We start from the raw sequence: 18,739 nt of genomic DNA, 5'->3' as shown, positions 1-18,739 counted from the left end.
ATGAAGGCCTACCGGTCCCTCCTTCTCTGAAGGCTCATTCCACTAGGTCTGTGGGTCCTTCGTGGGCAGCTTGACGTGGTGCCTCGGCAGTTCAGATCTGCAAGGCTGCTACGTGGTCTTCTGTCCATACCTTCGTGAGGTATTACAGGTTTGACACCTTCGCCTCTCAGGATGCTTCCTTCGGGCGGCGGATTCTCCTTTCTGCACAGGAGCGTCCCCACCCTTAAAGGATACTGCTTTGGGACATCCCCAAGGTATCCTGTGGATACCCTATGGACCCTGAAGTAGAAAATATGAGATATGGTAAGAACTTACCCTTGTTATCTCTATTTCTACGAAGTCCATAGGGTTCCACAGGACTCCCGCCCTGTCGCACCTGTGCTGCAGATGGGCTTTGCTCTGGTCACCGGTTTTCCGTCTCCCTCTGGTGAGAATGTGATTCTTGTATGTGTCCAGATCTTTGTTCTCTCTCTTCCTTCTCCTCCTCCGGCCTATGGCTTGGTAACTAACTGAGGTGCCTTGGCCTGGGGGCGGGGTATAGGAGGGGGACCTAGTGCATCCTGGGAGGCTGAAAGCTTAACTCTTTGGTGCCCTGCGACTGACGTCACACCTATACCCCAAGGTATCCTGTGGAACCCTATGGACTTCGTAGAAATAGAGATAACAAGGGTAAGTTCTTACCATATCTCATATTTTTTAGTAAGCAGATCGCATTTCCCATAATTGTAAATTGAAATCTGACCAAAGTTACTAAAAATTAAATGTGAAAAAATCCTAGGGGAAGCCCTGTGATAATAACGTCACCTGGTGATGGCGTTATCCAGGGTTTCCCATGGTTCCCAGACTCCTGCTCTGCTCTAATAGACAGAGCAGAGCCGGGAGCAAGGCCCCAGTGATCACCTGTGTGGTCTAAATAGACCACAAGCTGATCATTGCAAAAAAAAAAAAAGTTAAAAAAACCCACTTACCTGATTCCAGGGCCGGTGATCGGTGCTCCGGTGATGTCCTGCGGGTCTCCTGGCTCCTGCACTGTGACATAGAACAGCTGACCGGGGTCACAGTGCAGGATGGAAGACCAGCTGATCGGAGCCACGGGTCCTCACTGGAGCACCAATGACCAAAGGTAAGTGAAAGTAAAGCGGGGAAAATCACGGGGGGGGGGTCATATGAGTGGGGTTAGACAAGCCGGTCGGCGCATGCACAGGCACCTTCTCACTGTATTTTTACAGAAAAATACAGAGAAAAGATTGCGGAGGGGATTCGCAAGGACAGAGCTTTATCGTAAGTTCTGTCCATGCAAGGGATTTTTAATAAATATACCACAAGATACAAATACCACAAGGTGCGCACAGTAGTCAGCAGTGCAGAAAACTCTCAGAGGCTCTTCCTACCTCCACCGCAAACAAGAGCAATGGGCAATTACTGACTGTGAAAGAGAATTGGCAACAGTCAGTTCTTATGAGTGTGCACTTTCAAGAGTAAATCTCCGGCTGCAGCAATGGGTCCTCCTGGTCTCAAATCTCCTTGGACCATCTTAGCCACATCAGTCACCGTCCACTATAATACAGTTCCATGAGCACCCACGCATACATTTCAACCCCCCTCGGGTCTTTCTCAAGGTCAGCTCCAGTGTGAATATCCAAGTTCAAAATATTGAGGGTATTTCCCCCTAGCTGAAGCATGATTGGTCTCAGCACATGTGATCCATATACATAACCACTCCTAAAAGTCTGTGATCTTGTATGTCGGGCTTCCTCAATCAACCTCTGTCTCCAATGGCCATTGACCCATTTTAGACCCATAAAGCGTTTGATGGCAGTAGTCGAACAATTATGATATTTTCTAAAATGGTCAGAGAGAGCATGAGACTCCAGGCCTTTTTTTATATTTCTAAGGTGCTCTCCAAGTCACACCTTAAGTGGCCTGGAGGTTCTCCCTATATAAAACAAGTTACAGTCACATTCTATTGCGTAAACTAGGTTTTTTGTTGCACATGTGATAAATTCCCTAATCACGAAAAATATTCTCATTTATTTTCACTTCACTAGTTTTGGTTTGATCTTACATTATGATTTCTTTACAGGCTATGCATGACATGCATTGGTAAAACCCTTTTGATTTGATACCTGTGCACTTTTATAAATACATTTAGGTCTAGCAGGTAACTGATCACCTACTGTTGGGTCTTTTTTTTAGGATTCCCCAATGCTTCTCAATAGATTTTCCTAACATTCTGTATTGTTTGTTAAAGGTCGTTACAAAAGCCCATTCACAACCCTTTGACTCCTTCATTCCTTTCTTTTCTATACCCTCTGGTTCTAAGAAACGTTTTCTTTGCACTTTTTCCATTTTTTTGCTGCCTCATCATCCAGATCTTTTTTATATCTACAGGCTATAAACTTCCATTGCATTTCCTTAGCCGGACTCTGATAAATATCATCCTTTGTACAATTTCTTTTAATTAGTTTGAATTGGCCTGTTGGAATGGACTACAGCCAATTTGGATGATGGTAGCTACCAGCATTAATATAACTTCAGAGAATCAGTGGGTTTTGTAAAAAATTTGGTGTGGATCTTTTGAATTTCCACATAGTGATATCCAAAAAATGTATGGATTCATTACTACTAGTAGCCTGACGTAATTGAAACCTATCCGTAGAAGATAGGATGGCCGCATCTGAATCTATTATAGAGATTATTAGTATGAACAAAAAGGTCATGTCACAAAAACTTAATCAAGGCAAAACTTAATCATCCCGCCTTCCGGGTCTCGCGGGTTTTGGATTCTATGTAAGGTACCCGCGTCGGTGCTATTTTCTCACTCGGCTGTGGACAGTGAAGAGGGAGGGTGGGAGTTAAGTCTGGCTGGGCTATGTAGTGTAGTGCAGTGTAGTGTTGTGCTGTGCTGCGCTGTGCTGCTGTTGTCCATAGGGGCTGTGTCCACTCCTCCAAAGTCCAAAGGGGCTGGCTGTGTTGTGCTGTGCTGCTGTTGTCCATAGGGGTTGTGTCCACTCCTCCAAAGTCCATAGGGGCTGGCTGGACTGTGTTGTGCAGTCAGTTGTCCATAGGGGCTGTGTCCACTCCAAAGTCCTGTGCAGTGTCCCAGTCCTAAAGGGGTGCTGTAGTGTTGTCCAGGGGGTGCTCTGTCCATCAGGGGTGCTCCCCCAAGTGCAAAAAAAAAGTATATTTTTTCTCTGTCTGTGAATTGTGTGCGCAGTAGCCGCACGTGCATCAGCAAAGTAGCGCCAAGCGTGCGCCTGTGTCATAGGTAAAGGGCTGGCTGGCTCGTCCGTTAAAGGGTGCTGTAAAACCCAAAGTGCACTCCAAATAATATTTTTTTTTCTGTGTTTGTGAATTTTGTGCGCAGTAGCCGCACGGTTATCAACAAAGTAGCGCCAAGCATGCGCCTGTGTCATACGTAAAGGAGCGGCTGGCTTGACCGTTAAAGGGTACTGTAACCCCCAAAGTGCACTCCAAACAGAATAAAAAATAATTTTCTGTGTTTGTGAATTGTGTGCACTGTGGCTGCACGTGCATCAACAAAGGAGCAGCGCCAAGTGTGCGCCTGTGTCACATAAGTAAAGGGCCAGCTGGCTTGTCCGTTAAAGGGTGCTGTAACCCCCAAAGTGCACTCCAAACAAAATAAAAAAAAATATTTTTTTGTGTTTGTGAATTGTGTGCGCAGTAGCCGCACGTGCATCAACAAAGTAGCGCCAAGCGTGCACCTGTGTCATAAGTGAAGGGCCGGTTGGCTCGTCCATTAAAGAGTGCTGTAACCCCCAAAGTGCACTCCAAAAAATATATATTTCTTTCTGTGTTTGTGATTTGTGTGAACTGTACGTGCATCCTCAAAGCAGCAGCGCCAAGCATGCGTCTGTCTGTTAAAGGGTGGTGTAACCCCCAAGGTGCACTCCAACAAAAATAAAATATTTTCTTCTGTGTTTGTGAATTGTCTGCACTGTACATGCATCCTAAAAGCAGCAGCGCCAAGCGTGCGTCTGTCTGTTAAAGGGTGGTGTAACCCTCAAAGTGCGCTTCACAAAAAATAAAAAATTCTTTTTTTTCTGTCTTTGTGAATTGTGTGCACTGTAGCTGCATGTGCATCAACAAAGGAGCAGCGCCAAGCGTGCGCCTGTGTCCCATAAATAAAGAGCCGGCTGGCTCATTTCTTAAAGGGTGGTGTAACCCACAAAGTGCACTAGTCTCCAGCAATAATAAAAAATTATTTTCTGTGTTTGTGTGTGCCTTAGCCGCACGTATATATCAATATAACATAAATGGAGGACCAAACTTTCTCCGATAAAAATAAAATAGGGAAAGATCAAGAACCACTTCCTCCTAGTGCTGAAGCTGCTGCCACTAGTCATGACATAGACGATAACATGCCATCAACGTCATCTGCCAAGGCCGATGCCCAATGTCATAGTAGAGGGCATATACAATGCCAAATGACAAAGTTCAGGAAAATGAACTTAAAAAAAACATTTAAATCATCTGAGGAGAAACGTAAACTTGCCAATATGCCATTTACGACACGGGGTGGCAAGGAACGGCTATGGTCTATCCCTATGTTCATGACTAGTGGTTCAGCTTCACATGACGATGGAAGCCCTCATCCCGCTAAAAAAATCAAACGACTTAAGTTGGCAAAAGCACAGCGAAGAACTGTGCGTTCTACGAAGATATCACAAATCCCCAAGGAGAGTCCAAGTGTGGTGGCGGTTGCGATGCCTGACCTTCCTAGCACTGGACGGGAAGAGGTGGCTCTTTCCACCATTTGCACGCCCTCTGCAAGTGCTGAAAGGAGCACCCACAGTCCACTTGCTGATATGCAAATTGAAGATGTCACTGTTGAAGTACAACAGGATGAGGATACTGGTGTAGCTGGCGCTGAGGAGGAAGTTGACGAGGAGGATTCTGATGGTGATGTGGTTTGTTTAAATCAGGCTCCGTGGGAGACAGTTGTTGTCCGTGGGGTGAAAAAGCCCATCACGGTCATGCCTGGGCAGAAGACCAAACATTCCACCTCTTTGGTCTGGCAATATTTCTATCCAAATCCGGACAACAACTGTCTTGCCATATGTACCATATGTAAAGGTGAAATAAGTAGGGGTAGGGACGTTAACCACCTAGGAACATCCTCCCTTATATGTCACCTGCAGCGCGTTCATAAAAAGTTACTGTCAAGTTCAGAAACTTTGGCTAAGACCATAAGCAGTCCAGGGACACCTAAATCCCTTTGTCCTGTTGTATCCAAGCGCCTGCAAAACACACCATTAACTCCCTCCTCGTTAATTTCTTCCTTAGCCAGGATCGGAAGTAGTCCTGCAGGCCATGTCACTGGCATGACTGACTCTCCTATCCGGGATTCCTCCGGAGGATCCCGCATTGCTATGCCTACTGCTGCCACTGCTGCTGTTGCTGCTGGGAGTCATTCATCATCCCAGAGAGGAAGTTGGAACACCACTATTTTTACTAAACAATTGACCCTCCAACAGTCCTTAACGAGGAGGATGAAGTACGACAGCAGTCATCCTGCAGCAAAACGTATAACTGAGGCCTTGACTGCTATGTTGGTGTTAGACGTGCGTCCGGTATCCGCCATTAGTGCAGTGGGATCTAGACAATTGATGGAGGTAGTGTGTCCCCGGTTCCAAATCCCGTCTAGATTCCACTTCACTAGGCAGGCGATACCGAGACTGTACAGAAACGTCAGAAAAAGTGTCCTCAGTGTCCTGAAAAATGCGGTTGTACCCAATGTCCACTTAACCACGGACATGTGGACAAGTGGAACAGGGCAGACTAAGGACTATATGACTGTGACAGCCCACTGGGTAGATGTATCACCTTATGCAGCAACAATAGCAGCGTCACCAGTAGCAGCATCTCAGAAACGCCAGCTCTTTCCAAGGCAGGCTTCGCTGTGTATCACCGGTTTCAGTAAGAGGCACACCGCCGACAACCTCTTAGAGAAACTGCGGGAAATCATCGCCCAGTGGCTTACCCCACTTAGACTCTCCTGAGGATTTGTGATATCTGACAACACCACCAATATTGTGCGGGCATTACATCTGGGCAAATTCCAGCACGTCCCATGTTTTGATCACACAATAAACTTGGTGGTGCAGAATTTTCTGAAAAGCGACAGGGGCGTGCAGGAGACACTTTGGGTGCCCCGAAAAATTGCTGGGCACTTTCGCCATTCAGCGACTGCGTGCCGAAGACTGGAGCACCAGCAAACACTCTTGAACCTGCCCCGCCATCACCTACAGCAAGAGGTTGTGACGCGGTGGAACTCAACCCTCTATATGCTTCAGAGGATGGAGGAGCAGCAAAAGGCCATTCAAGCCTATAAATCCACCTATGACATAGGCAAAGGAAGGAGTATGGACCTGACTCAAGCGCAGTGGAGAATGATTTCCGTGTTGTGCAAGGTTCTCCAGCCCTTCGAACTTGCCACACGTGAAGTCAATTAAGACACTGCCAAGTTGAGTCAGGTCATTCCCCTCATCAGGCTTCTGCAGAAGCAGCTGGAGAAAGTGAAGTAGGAGCTAAGACGGAGCGATTCCGCTCGGCATGTGGGACTTGTGGATGAAGCCTTTCATTCGCTTTGCCAGGATTCCAGGGTGGTCAATCTGTTGAAATCAGACCACTACATTTTGGCCACCGTGCTCGATCCTAGGTTGAAAGCTTATGTGGTGTCTCTCTTTCTGGCCGACACAAGCCTGCAGAGGTGCAAAGACCTGCTGGTGAAAACACTGTCAGCTGAAGTGGAACGTGACACGTCAACAGCCCTTCTTCATTTTCTTCCGCAACTGGGGCTGCCAGGAAAAACTTAGGTATCCTAAGCAACCCGCAGGCGGTGATGCAGGGCAGGCAGGACCAAGTTTAGACATCTGGTCCGGACTGAAGGACCTGACAGAATGGTGAAGGATTACATCGGTGACAGCATCCAATTAGGCATGTCAGACAGTCCGTACCTGTACTGGCAGGAAAAAGAGGCAATTTGGAGGCCCCTGTACAAACGGGCTCTATTTTACCTGAGTTGCCCCCCTCCAGTGTGTACTCCGAAAGAGTGTTTAGTGCAGCCGGGAACCTTGTCAGCGAAAGGCGTAGGAGGTTGCTTCCACAAAATGTGGAGAAGATGATGTTCATAAAAATGAATTATCAACTCTTCCAGGGAGACCAGCCTCCACAACGTACAGAGGGACCTGTGGTGGTGGATTCCAGCAAGGACGAATTAATACTCTGTGAGGATGAGGATGTACACAACACTGAAGAGGGTGAGGAATCGGTGGATGAGGACGACATCTTGCCTCCGTAGATCCAGTTTGTGCAGGGACAGATTAATTGCCAGCTTGTTTTGTGGGGGCCCAAACGAACTAATCATTTCAGTCACAGTCGTGTGGCAGACCCTGGCGCTGAAATAATTGGTTTGTTAAAGTGTGCATGTCCTGTTTATACAACATAAGGGTGGGTGGTAGGGCCCAAGGACAATTCCATCTTGCACCTCTTTTTTTTCTTTGCATTATGTACTGTTTGGGGCCTAGTTTTTCAAACTGCCATCCTGTCTGCCACTGCAGTGTCACTCCTAGATGGGCCACATGTTGTGCCGCCCACTCGTGTCGCTTAGCATAGTCATCCAGCTACCTTGGTGCAACCTTTTGGACATAAGAACACTATTGTGAGGTGTTCAGAATAGACTGGAAATGAGTGGAAATTAAGGTTATTGGGGTTAATAATAGCATAGGAGCAGAAAAACTCACAAATTCTGTGATTTCAGCTGTTTTTATGCTTTTTTTCAAAAAATTACAGATCCAAAACACAAAACCCAGAACCCAAAACACGAAGAAAGATCCAGATCCAAAACCAAAACACAAAACACGAAAAGTGGCCGGTGCACACCCCTAATATTTATTAGAATGCCGGGACCAATCATGCTTCAGCTAGGTGGATATATGCTCGATATTTTGAGCTTGGACATTCACACTGGAGCTGACCTTGAGAAAGACCCGAGGGGTGTCGGAACGCGTGGGTGCTCACGTAACTGTATTATCGTCGACATTGGCTGATGTGGCTAAGCCGTTTCATGTGAAGGAGATTTGAGACCAGATGAAGATGTGGATGCCTGCTCCTTTTATATTATGACAACTTGTTTTTATTGTTCATAGTCTTTTATTGTAATAAATGTTCATTGTATATAGGGTTTTACACTATGTATTGTAGTTTTTCTCCTTTTTTCGGTTATACCCAACACTATTGAGGTGGGTGATACACTACATTTGTGAGGTGGAGAATATTATACACAAAATTGAAGAATTCTCATCAACTACTGTACATTGATTTAACAAGCGATAGTGGAGAGGTAGTCTTTATTGTATGTGCATTGATTTTTAATAAATACTTGTGATATTTCCTAAATTCGCAATACAAATTTAGGCAAAAATATCACACTACAACCACATTTTAAATGCGGATTGTAGTAAATAGGCCCTGGGGATCATAAAGATAAACATGTAAGGTTCAGGGCTGGCAGCAAAGAAAATAATGGTCATATAACAATCTGAGGTCTGGGCAAATGGCAGACAGGTTAATTGAAATACAATCTGAGGTTAGGAACGCAACAGTCAGAATAGTCAAATGAGCTGGGTCAATCATGGGCAGGACCAACAAATGCATGCTGAACACAATCTGGCAAAATATGAGTACCACTGAACACTAGAGATGTGCGCACACCTCCGTGTTTTGATTCTAACTCATCTTCCTCTTTTGGTTTTGGTAAAATCACTCTGTAATGTTTTGGTTTCGGTTTTGGTTCTGCTTTTGGATCTGAATTTCTTTAAAAAATCATAACAAAAAAAAACAACTAAAATCATGCAACTTGGACCTGCCTTTGTTCTAGGGATGTGCACGATCCCCTGTGTTTTGGTTTTGGATATGGATCTGTATCTCCTTCGTGTTTTGGATCTGGATTGGTTTTGCCAAAATTACCCTTGCGTGTTTTGTTTTTTTGAATCTGTATTTTTTCTAAAAAAAATCATAAAAGAAGCTGAAATCACATCATTGTGGCCTATTTTTGTTCCTACAGTATTATTAACCTCAATAACATTTATTTCCAGTCATTTCCTGTCAATTTTGACCACCGCACAGCTCAGAATATTGATTTCATCCAGTTTAGGCCAAAAAGTTGCCTCGAGCTAGCTGGCTGACTAAGCTAAGCGACAGCAGTGGGCGGCACTAACATTTGGCAGTTTAGCTCCAACATGGCACATCAGGAAACAAATATTTTTTATTAATTAAGACTGAGGCCTGGGGCAGTTCGAGTATGTATGTAGTTGAAGGCAGGAAAAGGAAGGGTTGATTCATAGTAAATTTAATTTAAGTTTTGGATACCGAAGCAAATTTATGAGGGAGGAGGGGAGAGCATGGGTGAACAATATGACCCATGTTTTGCCCACAAGATCAACTTAGTGGTTCAAAATATTTTAAAAAATTAAAGGGGCATGCAGGAGATGCTGTCTGTGGCCATAAAAATTTCTGGACATTTTCGAGAACCTTGCACAACACTGAAATTATTGTCCACTGCACAACACGGAAATTATTATCGACTGTGCTTGACTAAGGTGCATTCCCGCTCCTTTCCCTATATCATAGGTCGTTGTGTAGCCTTGGATGGCCTTTTGCTACCCCTTCATCTGCTGAAGCATATATAGGGTAGAATTCCATCTAGTTACTACCTCTTGCTTCAGCTGATGGCAGGGCAAATTCAACAGTACTTGTTGGTGCTGCAATCTTCGACATGCAGTTGCTGAATGTCGAAAATGTCCCGAAATCTTTCGGGCCACCGAAAGCATCTCCTGCACGCCCCTGTCATTTTTTTTAAAATGTTGCACCACCAAATTAATTGTGAGTAAAACATGGGACGTGTTTGAATTCGTCTAGATGTAATGCTCTCACAATATTGGTGGCATTGTCAGAAATCACAAATCCCGAGGAGAGTCCAAGCGAGGTAAGCCATTTTGCAATGATTTCCCTAAGTTTTTCTAAGAGGTTCTCATCGGTATGCCTCTTAGTTAAACCTGTGACACACAGAGTAGCCTGCCTCTGAATGAGCTGGCATTTGTTAGATGCTGCTGTTGCTGTTTGCACTGTTGGAGGCAATACACCTACCCAGTGGGCTGTCATGTAATCTTTAGTTTGTCCTGTCCCACTTGTCCACATATCTGTGGTTAAGTGGACAGTGGGTACAACGGCATTTCATAGGACACTAATAAGGTTTTTTTTAATGTCCTTGTACAGACTGGGAATTGCTGTCTTAATGAAGTGGAATCTAGAAGGGACATGGTAGCAAGGACACAGGACCTCAATTAACTGTCTAAAACCCACTGCACTTGATTACAGGTGCCAGCTAGTTAGTGTCTGACAAACAAACACACAGGGGTAAATTTACTAAAGTGATTGTGTTTTTTAGAAGTGGAGATGTTGCCCATAGCAACCAATCAGATTATACTTAACATTGAACTTCTACAAGATAATAGCTAGAATCTGATTGGTTGCTATGGGCAACATCTACATTTCTAAAGACTCTCACTTTAGTAAATTTACCTCAGAGTGACAGAGATCCCTCCAGTCTTTTACTGGCTTTGCACCCACTCCATCTACCTACAACGCTCTCTAATGGCGACTAGTATGTAGCATTGTAGCATGAACTACAGCTCACATACCAGGGGATATTAAGAGAGGAGGGGGCCCATGAGCAATCTTCGCCCCCCCACCTCTCTACCCAGAGGCTGGCAGCACACTTGGCACAGGAGTAGACTCTGGGCACTAGTCTGTGCCAGGGTCTACTGGGCATATGCAGTTCACTGAGGAAATGGTCCGGCAGCCATTTTCCCGGTGATTTCCCTACTGCACATGCGCAAAATGCCAGGAAACTGGCCGTGGTGGCCATTTTCCAGGTGATTTTTACACTGATGCTACCGATGACACAGGACTCCGGAGAGGTAAGTATTGAATAAATGGGTGCAGGGTGTGCCGTGTGGTCCCCGCCCTGGACCAAGGGGCCCGCGTGCACCGCACACCCTGCACCCATTATAGATATGCCCCTGCCACATCCTCTCCATACACTGTACTGTATAAAATTGCCCCTGAAATCACAAGGAAAGGACCTACATGCAATCCAAAACATGCAAAATCCACTTTTAAGATCCGAGATCCGTACTTGGCGAGAAGACCCGATTCAGGACTCTACTCGACCTCAGTGTAAACTAAGCTGGAGATCAGTTCAACTCAGAACCCCAAAATTGTTTTTTTTATGTTTCACTAGGAAGCAATATAATATCACATTCTATGGATATTTCATTAATTCATCTTATTGTCCAAACAGAATAGTTTATTGAGACTGGTCATTTGCCCTGGAAGTCTGGATAACAGTGTTCCTAATAAAAGTTTCCTAAAAAATTCTATTATACCAGCATTTCCTAAACACATTACACCAGTCTATTCCCAACACATTTCACCACCCTGTTTCTAACACATTATGATGATACACATTATACCAGTCTTACACCAGCCTGTACCCAACACATTTCGCCACTCTGTTTCTAACACATTATGATGAAACACATTATACCAGTCTTACATCAGCCTGTTCCCAACACATTTCACCACCCTGTTTCTAACATATTATGATGAAACACATTATACCAGTCTTACACCAGCCTGTGCCCAACACATTTCACCACCCTGTTGCTAACACATTATGATGAAACACATTATACCACTCTTACACCAGCCTGTACCCAACACATTTCACCACCCTGTTTCTAACACATTATGATGAAGCACATTATGCCAGTATTACATCAGCCTGTCCCAACACATTTCACCACCCTGTTTCTAACAAATTGAGACAAAATGCTCCTCCTAAAATAAATTTTGGTCTCCTTGGCACCTTCTTAATGATCTCACTTTAAGCACTTTCAATGTGGAGGACCACATCTTTGTGTCCAGCTGTTGTTGGCTTATCTAGGTCTCATCATAGTGGCTCTCCTTGTGACCATGAGGATCCTGCCTATATTTACCAAAACTGGTAAAAAGCAAAACTGCTGCGAAAATATGATAATGGTTGCAAAGAATACCCAAGCGTAAGGACGTCCACTACTGCCTTCTTATATGCATACCATGTTGCTTACCTGCATAAATATCTGTAACATCGACGCACATCGACCGGCCATCTTGCCCTTGTGATAGGTCTGACCAGCTGCAGACTTGGTAGCTCTCCTGACTTGCAGAGGGTTCTCGTGCTGTGTAGGAGATCGCAAGGGCTAATTTATACACGCCCATGTAACGGCATTCAAACGGTGAGACACCTGCGTTTTTCTGGCCACCCCACCATTACCACCCCCAAACGCTGACTACCTGTCACTCATTTTGCTTGTGGGTGCCCTGTGCATCCATAATCACAATGTGACTGATGCGCACACGCAGTGCGACTTATACGCATGTGCACTGGCAAACAATTACTCTATGTGCGTCAGTTATAGCCATTGCATTACTTTCTGAAACAGGCCCTATAACAGTTTTTGCCTGGAGGTCTTTTGCCCACAGACATTATGCAAGTCTGAAATCAGTGCATACTATGCTATGAGGGAGAGAAAATGTGAAGGCACCCAATACCAACACTGACTCCCAAAGTTAAGGCTGGCTGACAGGCAGATCATTTAGCTTCTGGCTGAGTCATACCGTCTGTTGCCGCGGGAGGTAGCAGTTATTGCTTACATCAGCTTGCACCTCCATAGGTCCACAGGTCTGTAATTGAATAGCTCTGGGCCAGAAGCAGATTTCCCACTAGGCACATGAGGCACAGGCCTAGAGGCACCACTTATTTGGGGTGCTGCAGCATGCTTCCCCACCCCTACATCAGAACAGCTGGCCCTTTTTTAACTTAGCAACAAAGAGGGGGTGGGGTTTCACTGTCAGAGATTTGTGGTGCAGTTGGGCCATAACGCATTGCCTGCCCGGAACTCTGGAGGCATCTGATTGAGACTGGCTGGCCCATTCGTGAAGGGGGCAAAGCCTGAGCAGGCAGTAATGTGATCATGATATTGTGATCTGTGACAGACAGAGGCAGCGCAGCTTGCTGATGCCTGTCACTGCTGGGTGATTCTGCAGCTATGCTGAACTGCAGTGCCCAGGGAGCTGGCATGGGATTCGCAGGTGAAGGCTTTGACCATCAGAGATGCTGAAACATGGATACCTATCTGGTGGCACTGGCAGTCGTGATTAGAATTTGCACTTATTAGATTTTAAATATTGCAAATATAATGTATGTATATAAGTAGCAGGCCAAATACTTATTAAATGATCTTGCTATCTTACTTTTTTTATGGTGGGGGTGGCCAATAATGCTGTGCCTAGGGGCAGTCTGACCTCTAACTCTGGCTCTGCTCTGGGCACTTTACTTGCAGAGCATGTTACTCAGCCCTCAGATAATTGAAACTGCTTCAATTAAAAACCATGACTGTAAGTTGCCAGCATTTGAACCATTTCCCCAGCAATTCACAGCCACAAACATTGCAGATTTTACTTCGTAACCCATGGAGGTGCGTAGGAAAATCTGCAATGTACTATAATCATAATTCTCAAGAATATAATTGCCCTGTGTTACTCAAGATGGTATTGGAGGTAGGATTTACACACAAGAGAAGCCACCAGGTGATAGGCTATGCATATGATACAATAACAGGCTTCCTACGGTCACATTTCTGGAACCCAGACAATAATGAGAAGGGTGTGTTGCCAACATGTGATGGTGATGCAGTTGGGTGACTATGGGAATGTAGACATGCCCCTTCCCCTCTGTGCTTTTCTTAAAACTCCAGTGCACTCCCATCTGCATCCGATCACCGATGTGAGTGAGACATGCCAATATTACCAGCAGTCAGGATAATGGTACAGACTCCAGAATTAGGACTGTTCCATCTAGATCGGGACAATTTGGAGGCATGCAATAATATGACTTTGCTTGGGAGAAAGTAACTCCTTTAAAGTCTTGTAACGGTAGATGTTGTACATCTAGATAATGATAAAGAAGAACGTTTAATCACAAAAATAACATTTGTTAATTTGAAACAGAAAAAAAGAATATAATAATAATAATTTAACGATTCCTTGTGAATTCTATAATATTTATCTTGATATAAATGCAAAATGCTTTACTGCTTATAATAACACTTTCACAGGTAATTTCTCTATAATGCTGTTTCCTCTCCCTGTATATCTGCATGATGTAGACCAGTAGCTCGCCATTAATCATAGTAGTAACTGCTTATATTTTCTTTTTGTTCAGGAGATGCTGCATACTGCACCCCAGAGCTGTACAAGGAATGTGCGGACCCTGCATTGGGTATGTTTTTTTCCATTTCCATTGTGTACTTGCCAATTTATTAACATGAATTCTATACATATGCAGAGAAGATTCTCATGATGTGTATTTTGTAGTGTCATAGGGCCTGATTCAGAGATGAACACTAATTTAGCCGCCAATTCATATTTGTACGCAGGGGCAGTGCAAAATGATGCAAAAGCCGCAGGAGGTGTCTTAAGTAAAAAGACTCCCACTGCCAGTTTCTGTGATCCCCTGCTGCATCTGGAGACACAGCATCTAATCAACTGCATGATCATCAGACATCTCCATAACCCTCAGGTTACTCAAGATGTCTAGCAAAATCAGAAAAGCTGCGTAATCCATCATTGCTATCAGTGCTGCTTGGTGACACCATCCGAGGGAATTAAATAAAAATAGCAGAGCAGCTTTGATATTTTGGTGCCACCCCCTTGGATGGTGTCCAGTGGCATAACTATACATTTTGCTCCCCCCCTGCCAAAAATTTTCTGTGGCCCCCCCACCAAAAAATGTTTCTGTCGCCCCTCCACGGCATTTTGGTAATAATTACCGTTTATACGCAATTTGGCTCCCAGTGCAAAAGTTAAAAATGTTCTCCCACCCCCCTAGACAGTTTACAATATTTTTCCTCCTTGTAGTAATGCCCTTTACACATTATGCCACACTCCATAATACCCCTTACACATTATTCCACACACCATAATGCCCATTACACATTATGCCACACACTGTAATGCCTATTACCAAAGTGCCACTTACATATTTGCCCCCTGACACCATTTTATGCCCCACAGTAAGGCTTCTAATTGCTTTTAAATTACCTGCTCATCAGGGGTCTCATGCTCGTTGTCAGGGGTTTCATGCTTGTTGTCAGGTGTTCCATACCTGTTGCCAGGGGCTCCATACTCATTGCCAGGGGCTCCATGCTCATTGCCAGGAGTTTTACGCTCGTTGCCAGGGGTATAATATGTATATTTGGGAGTGTATGTAAATGGGGGCGCCGGTGCTCCTAGTCGTATAAAGCATCCTATACCGCCAGCATCCCTCACACTGCATTTATATGTACAGTACACCATGTATCACAGAGCACCAATCATCATCACCATAACGAGCATCCTGCACAGATCATCCCTTCCGTACACAGACAGAGCACAAAAGCAGAGCATTGCTCCAGTACACAGAGACAGAGCATTGCAGCCTGCACACAGCAGCATCTTTTACAGGGTGTTAGTTTGTGGCCACTGCAGACCCATCGACTCCTCCCACCGGTGTCTGACAGCCCCGAGGAAGAGGGGAGAGAGAGAGCCACTATGAGTACCTGTCAGACAGCAGGAAGTGGCTGTACTCCTCCTCGGCACAGTACAGCGCGCGCGGGAGCCCCTGGGTGCAGGGCCGGTGCAAGGCTTCTTGGCACCCTAGGCATTTCTTCAACCTTGCACCCTCACCCTTCTCTTGGATAGCTACACAAGCCCTTATGCAGTGCCCCTTGTACAGTGCCCCCAGTAGTGGTCCCCTATGCAGTGCCCCTTATATAGTTCCCCAGGTAGTGGTCCCCCTATGCAGTACCCCTTATATAATGCCCCCAGTAGTAGTTCCCCTTATATAGTGACCCCAGTACTAACCCCTCAGCAGTGCCCCCAGTAGTAGTCCCCCCAGCAGTGCCTCCAGTAGTAGTCTTCCCACAGCAATGTCCTCAGTAGTAGTCCCCCACCTATGCAGTGCCCCCAGCAGTAATCCCCACCTATGCAGTACCCTCAGTAGTGGTCTCACCAGTGCAGTGTCCCCAGTAGTGGTCCCATCAGTGCCTCCAGTAGTAGTCCTCCCAGCAGTGCCCCCAGTAGTAGTCCCCCCAGCAATGCCCCCAGTAGTTGTCCCCCCCAGCAATGCCCCCAGTAGTAGTCTCCCCCAGCAATGCCCCCAGTAGTAGTCCCCCTATGCAGTGCCCCTTATATAGTGCCCCAGATAGTGGTCCCCCTATGCAGTGCCCCTTATATAAGGCCCCAGTAGTAGTCCCCCTTATATAGTGACCCCAGTACTAACCCCCCAGCAGTGCCTCTAGTAGTAGTCCTCCCCCAGCAATGCCCCCAGCAGTAATCCCCACCTATGCAGTGCCCCCAGCAGTAATCCCCATATATGCAGTGCCCCCAGCAGTAATCCCCACCCACGCTTTGCCCTCAGTAGTGGTCCCACCAGTGCAGTGCCCCCAGTAGTGGTCCCCCCAGCAATGCCCCCAGTAGTAGTCCCCCCCAGCAATGCCCCCAGTAGTAGCCCCCCCAGCAATGCCCACAGTAGTAGGCCCCCCCAGCAGTAGTCCCCCCCTGCAATGCCCCCAGTAGTAGTCCCCCCAGAAGTGCCCCCAGTGGTAGTCTACCCCCCCAGCAGTGCCCCAGTGGTAGTCCCTCCCAGCAGTGCCCCCAGAAGTAATCCCCCTCTATGCAGTCCCCGTAGTAGTAGTAAACACCCCCGCCAGACAGACACACACACAAAAAATCCACTTACCTTGATCCATGCTCCGGCATCTGCTCCTCCATCCAGCGTCCTCCTGGGCCGGCCCGCTCTGCATGATGGGAGAGACATCAGTGGGTGATGGGAGACACCTCTCCCATCACCCACTGTGGAAGCCGGAAGGCAAGCAGCCAATGAGAGTCTATCTGACTCTCATCGGCTGCTAAAACACACAGCTGCCGGCGCCGGCGGCTGTGTGTTTGCTATACTAGTAGTGTAGTGCGGACTGCACTTATGTGCGGTCCACACTACCGCCCTGCCTGGGTGACTAACAGATGCTAAAGGTCCAGAAGGACCTCTAGCATATGTCTCCTCCTAGGCGGCGGCCATTTTTGGAGGGCCATTTTCAGCAGATTTCATGCGGACGGTCAGTCCGTATGGAATCTTCAGCCCCCGCCACCGCGCCCCCAAGCCATGGCACGGTCTGCGGGTGCGGTAGTTACGCCACTGATGGTGTCAGCCAGTGTGGCTCGCAATCCCCTAGTGATGCCACTGAAGGAGGTAGCCAGGTTGGAGTGGAGGCAGCAACCATAGGAAGAGCAGAGGGATCGGGAGGGAATGTGAACAGAAATAAGGTTTGAGCTGTAGGAGGGGTAGTGAGTGCTTTATAAGTGAGGGTTAGAATTGTTATCTGAATTCTATGGGGTAAATTTACTAAGAATCATGTTTGGTCGAGATTGCAATCTCGGGTGAGTTTAACCATTTTCACCGGGATGCAGTCGGGATGCCGACGGTCTAAATGATGACCGTCGGCATCCTGACTGTCTAATCCCGCCAAGTGTCTAATGACCGGCGTCTAAATCCCGACGCCTGTCATTAGACATACGCCGGGAGCCCGACATCTGGCTTACCGATTGAAGGTAAGCCGGGCGCGGACAGCTGCGGGGGTGGAGGGTTAGGTTAGGGGCTCCTGGGTGGGACTTAGGGTTAGGCACCCCCCGGGAGGTTAGGGTTAGGCTAGGGGAAGGGGGGGTTAGGGTTAGGCACTTGGGAGGGAGGTTAGGGTTAGGCACCCCTAAGGGAGAGTTAGGGTTAGGGGTGGAGGTTAGGTTAGTAAATAGAAAAAATACTTACCTGTTGGGATATTCACTACCGGGCTTCTGCTGTCAGCCGGCGGTAAATCATACTGATTCCATTTTCACCAACTCGGAAATTTACTAAAAGCAAACTCGGGAGAGATTTCTATTTAGACAGAAAATCTTGGGTGATAATGCAATCTTCTGTAAGCCGCTGCTTCCCGGCGAGTTGCAGGGGAATATTTTAAACGGCACTCGGAGTCAGTGTAAAGCCGGTGTGCTTTACACTGACTCCGAGTGCCATTTAAAATGTTCCCCTGCAAGCCGCTGTTTTGTAAATTCTGCCCTTAGAATTCATGAAAGGACAGCTTAACCTTACAGACACTAGCATCCCCCATATGTGCTAGGCCAAATTATACGCAAACACACAAATATGTGTGAGTATATTGTCTTTAGCTTTGAAGCTAATCTGTAATATCCTGCTCAGTACCATGGGTAAAAAAATAACCCGTCATCATTGGTCAGCAGAAGTTGAGGAGAACTTCACATGTATAAAGTTCTGTATATCGGGAATATGTGATTATTTTTGTTGCCATGTTTCCGATCTAATCTGCTTTTCTAGATGTAGTTTTATCCAATGCACGGGCCAAACGTTACCCTGTCATATCCAAGGAGCTCAAAAATAAACTAAATCTACCTGGACAAAAGAATTCTCTGAATGGCGAATTCCACTTTAAGTAAAAAAAAAATACCATAATATAAGACATAAAAGGCCACAGGCTAACATCACTACCGTGCCAAGCAGAGGCTG

General features: G+C 46.1%; 1 protein-coding gene across 5 annotated transcripts in view; it reads left to right on the top strand.

Moving 5' to 3' along the window:
• ASIC1 (acid sensing ion channel subunit 1) overlaps nt 1-18,739 on the top strand; it is a 253,922-nt gene that overhangs the window by 186,814 nt on the left and 48,369 nt on the right. For all 5 annotated transcript variants that reach the window (XM_088469136.1, XM_088469131.1, XM_088469135.1 and 2 more), the window contains one exon: nt 14,351-14,407. In XM_088469136.1, coding sequence (XP_088325262.1) covers nt 14,351-14,407 — 57 coding nt within the window. The remainder of the gene's footprint in view (nt 1-14,350; nt 14,408-18,739) is intronic.

This window comes from Taudactylus pleione, unplaced genomic scaffold (genome assembly GCF_031769625.1).
Source record: "Taudactylus pleione unplaced genomic scaffold, aTauple2 ptg000089l, whole genome shotgun sequence".
NCBI lineage: Eukaryota > Metazoa > Chordata > Amphibia > Anura > Myobatrachidae > Taudactylus > Taudactylus pleione.
The sequence above is the reverse complement of the archived record's forward strand: the minus strand, read 5'-3'. Positions and strand labels throughout refer to the sequence as shown.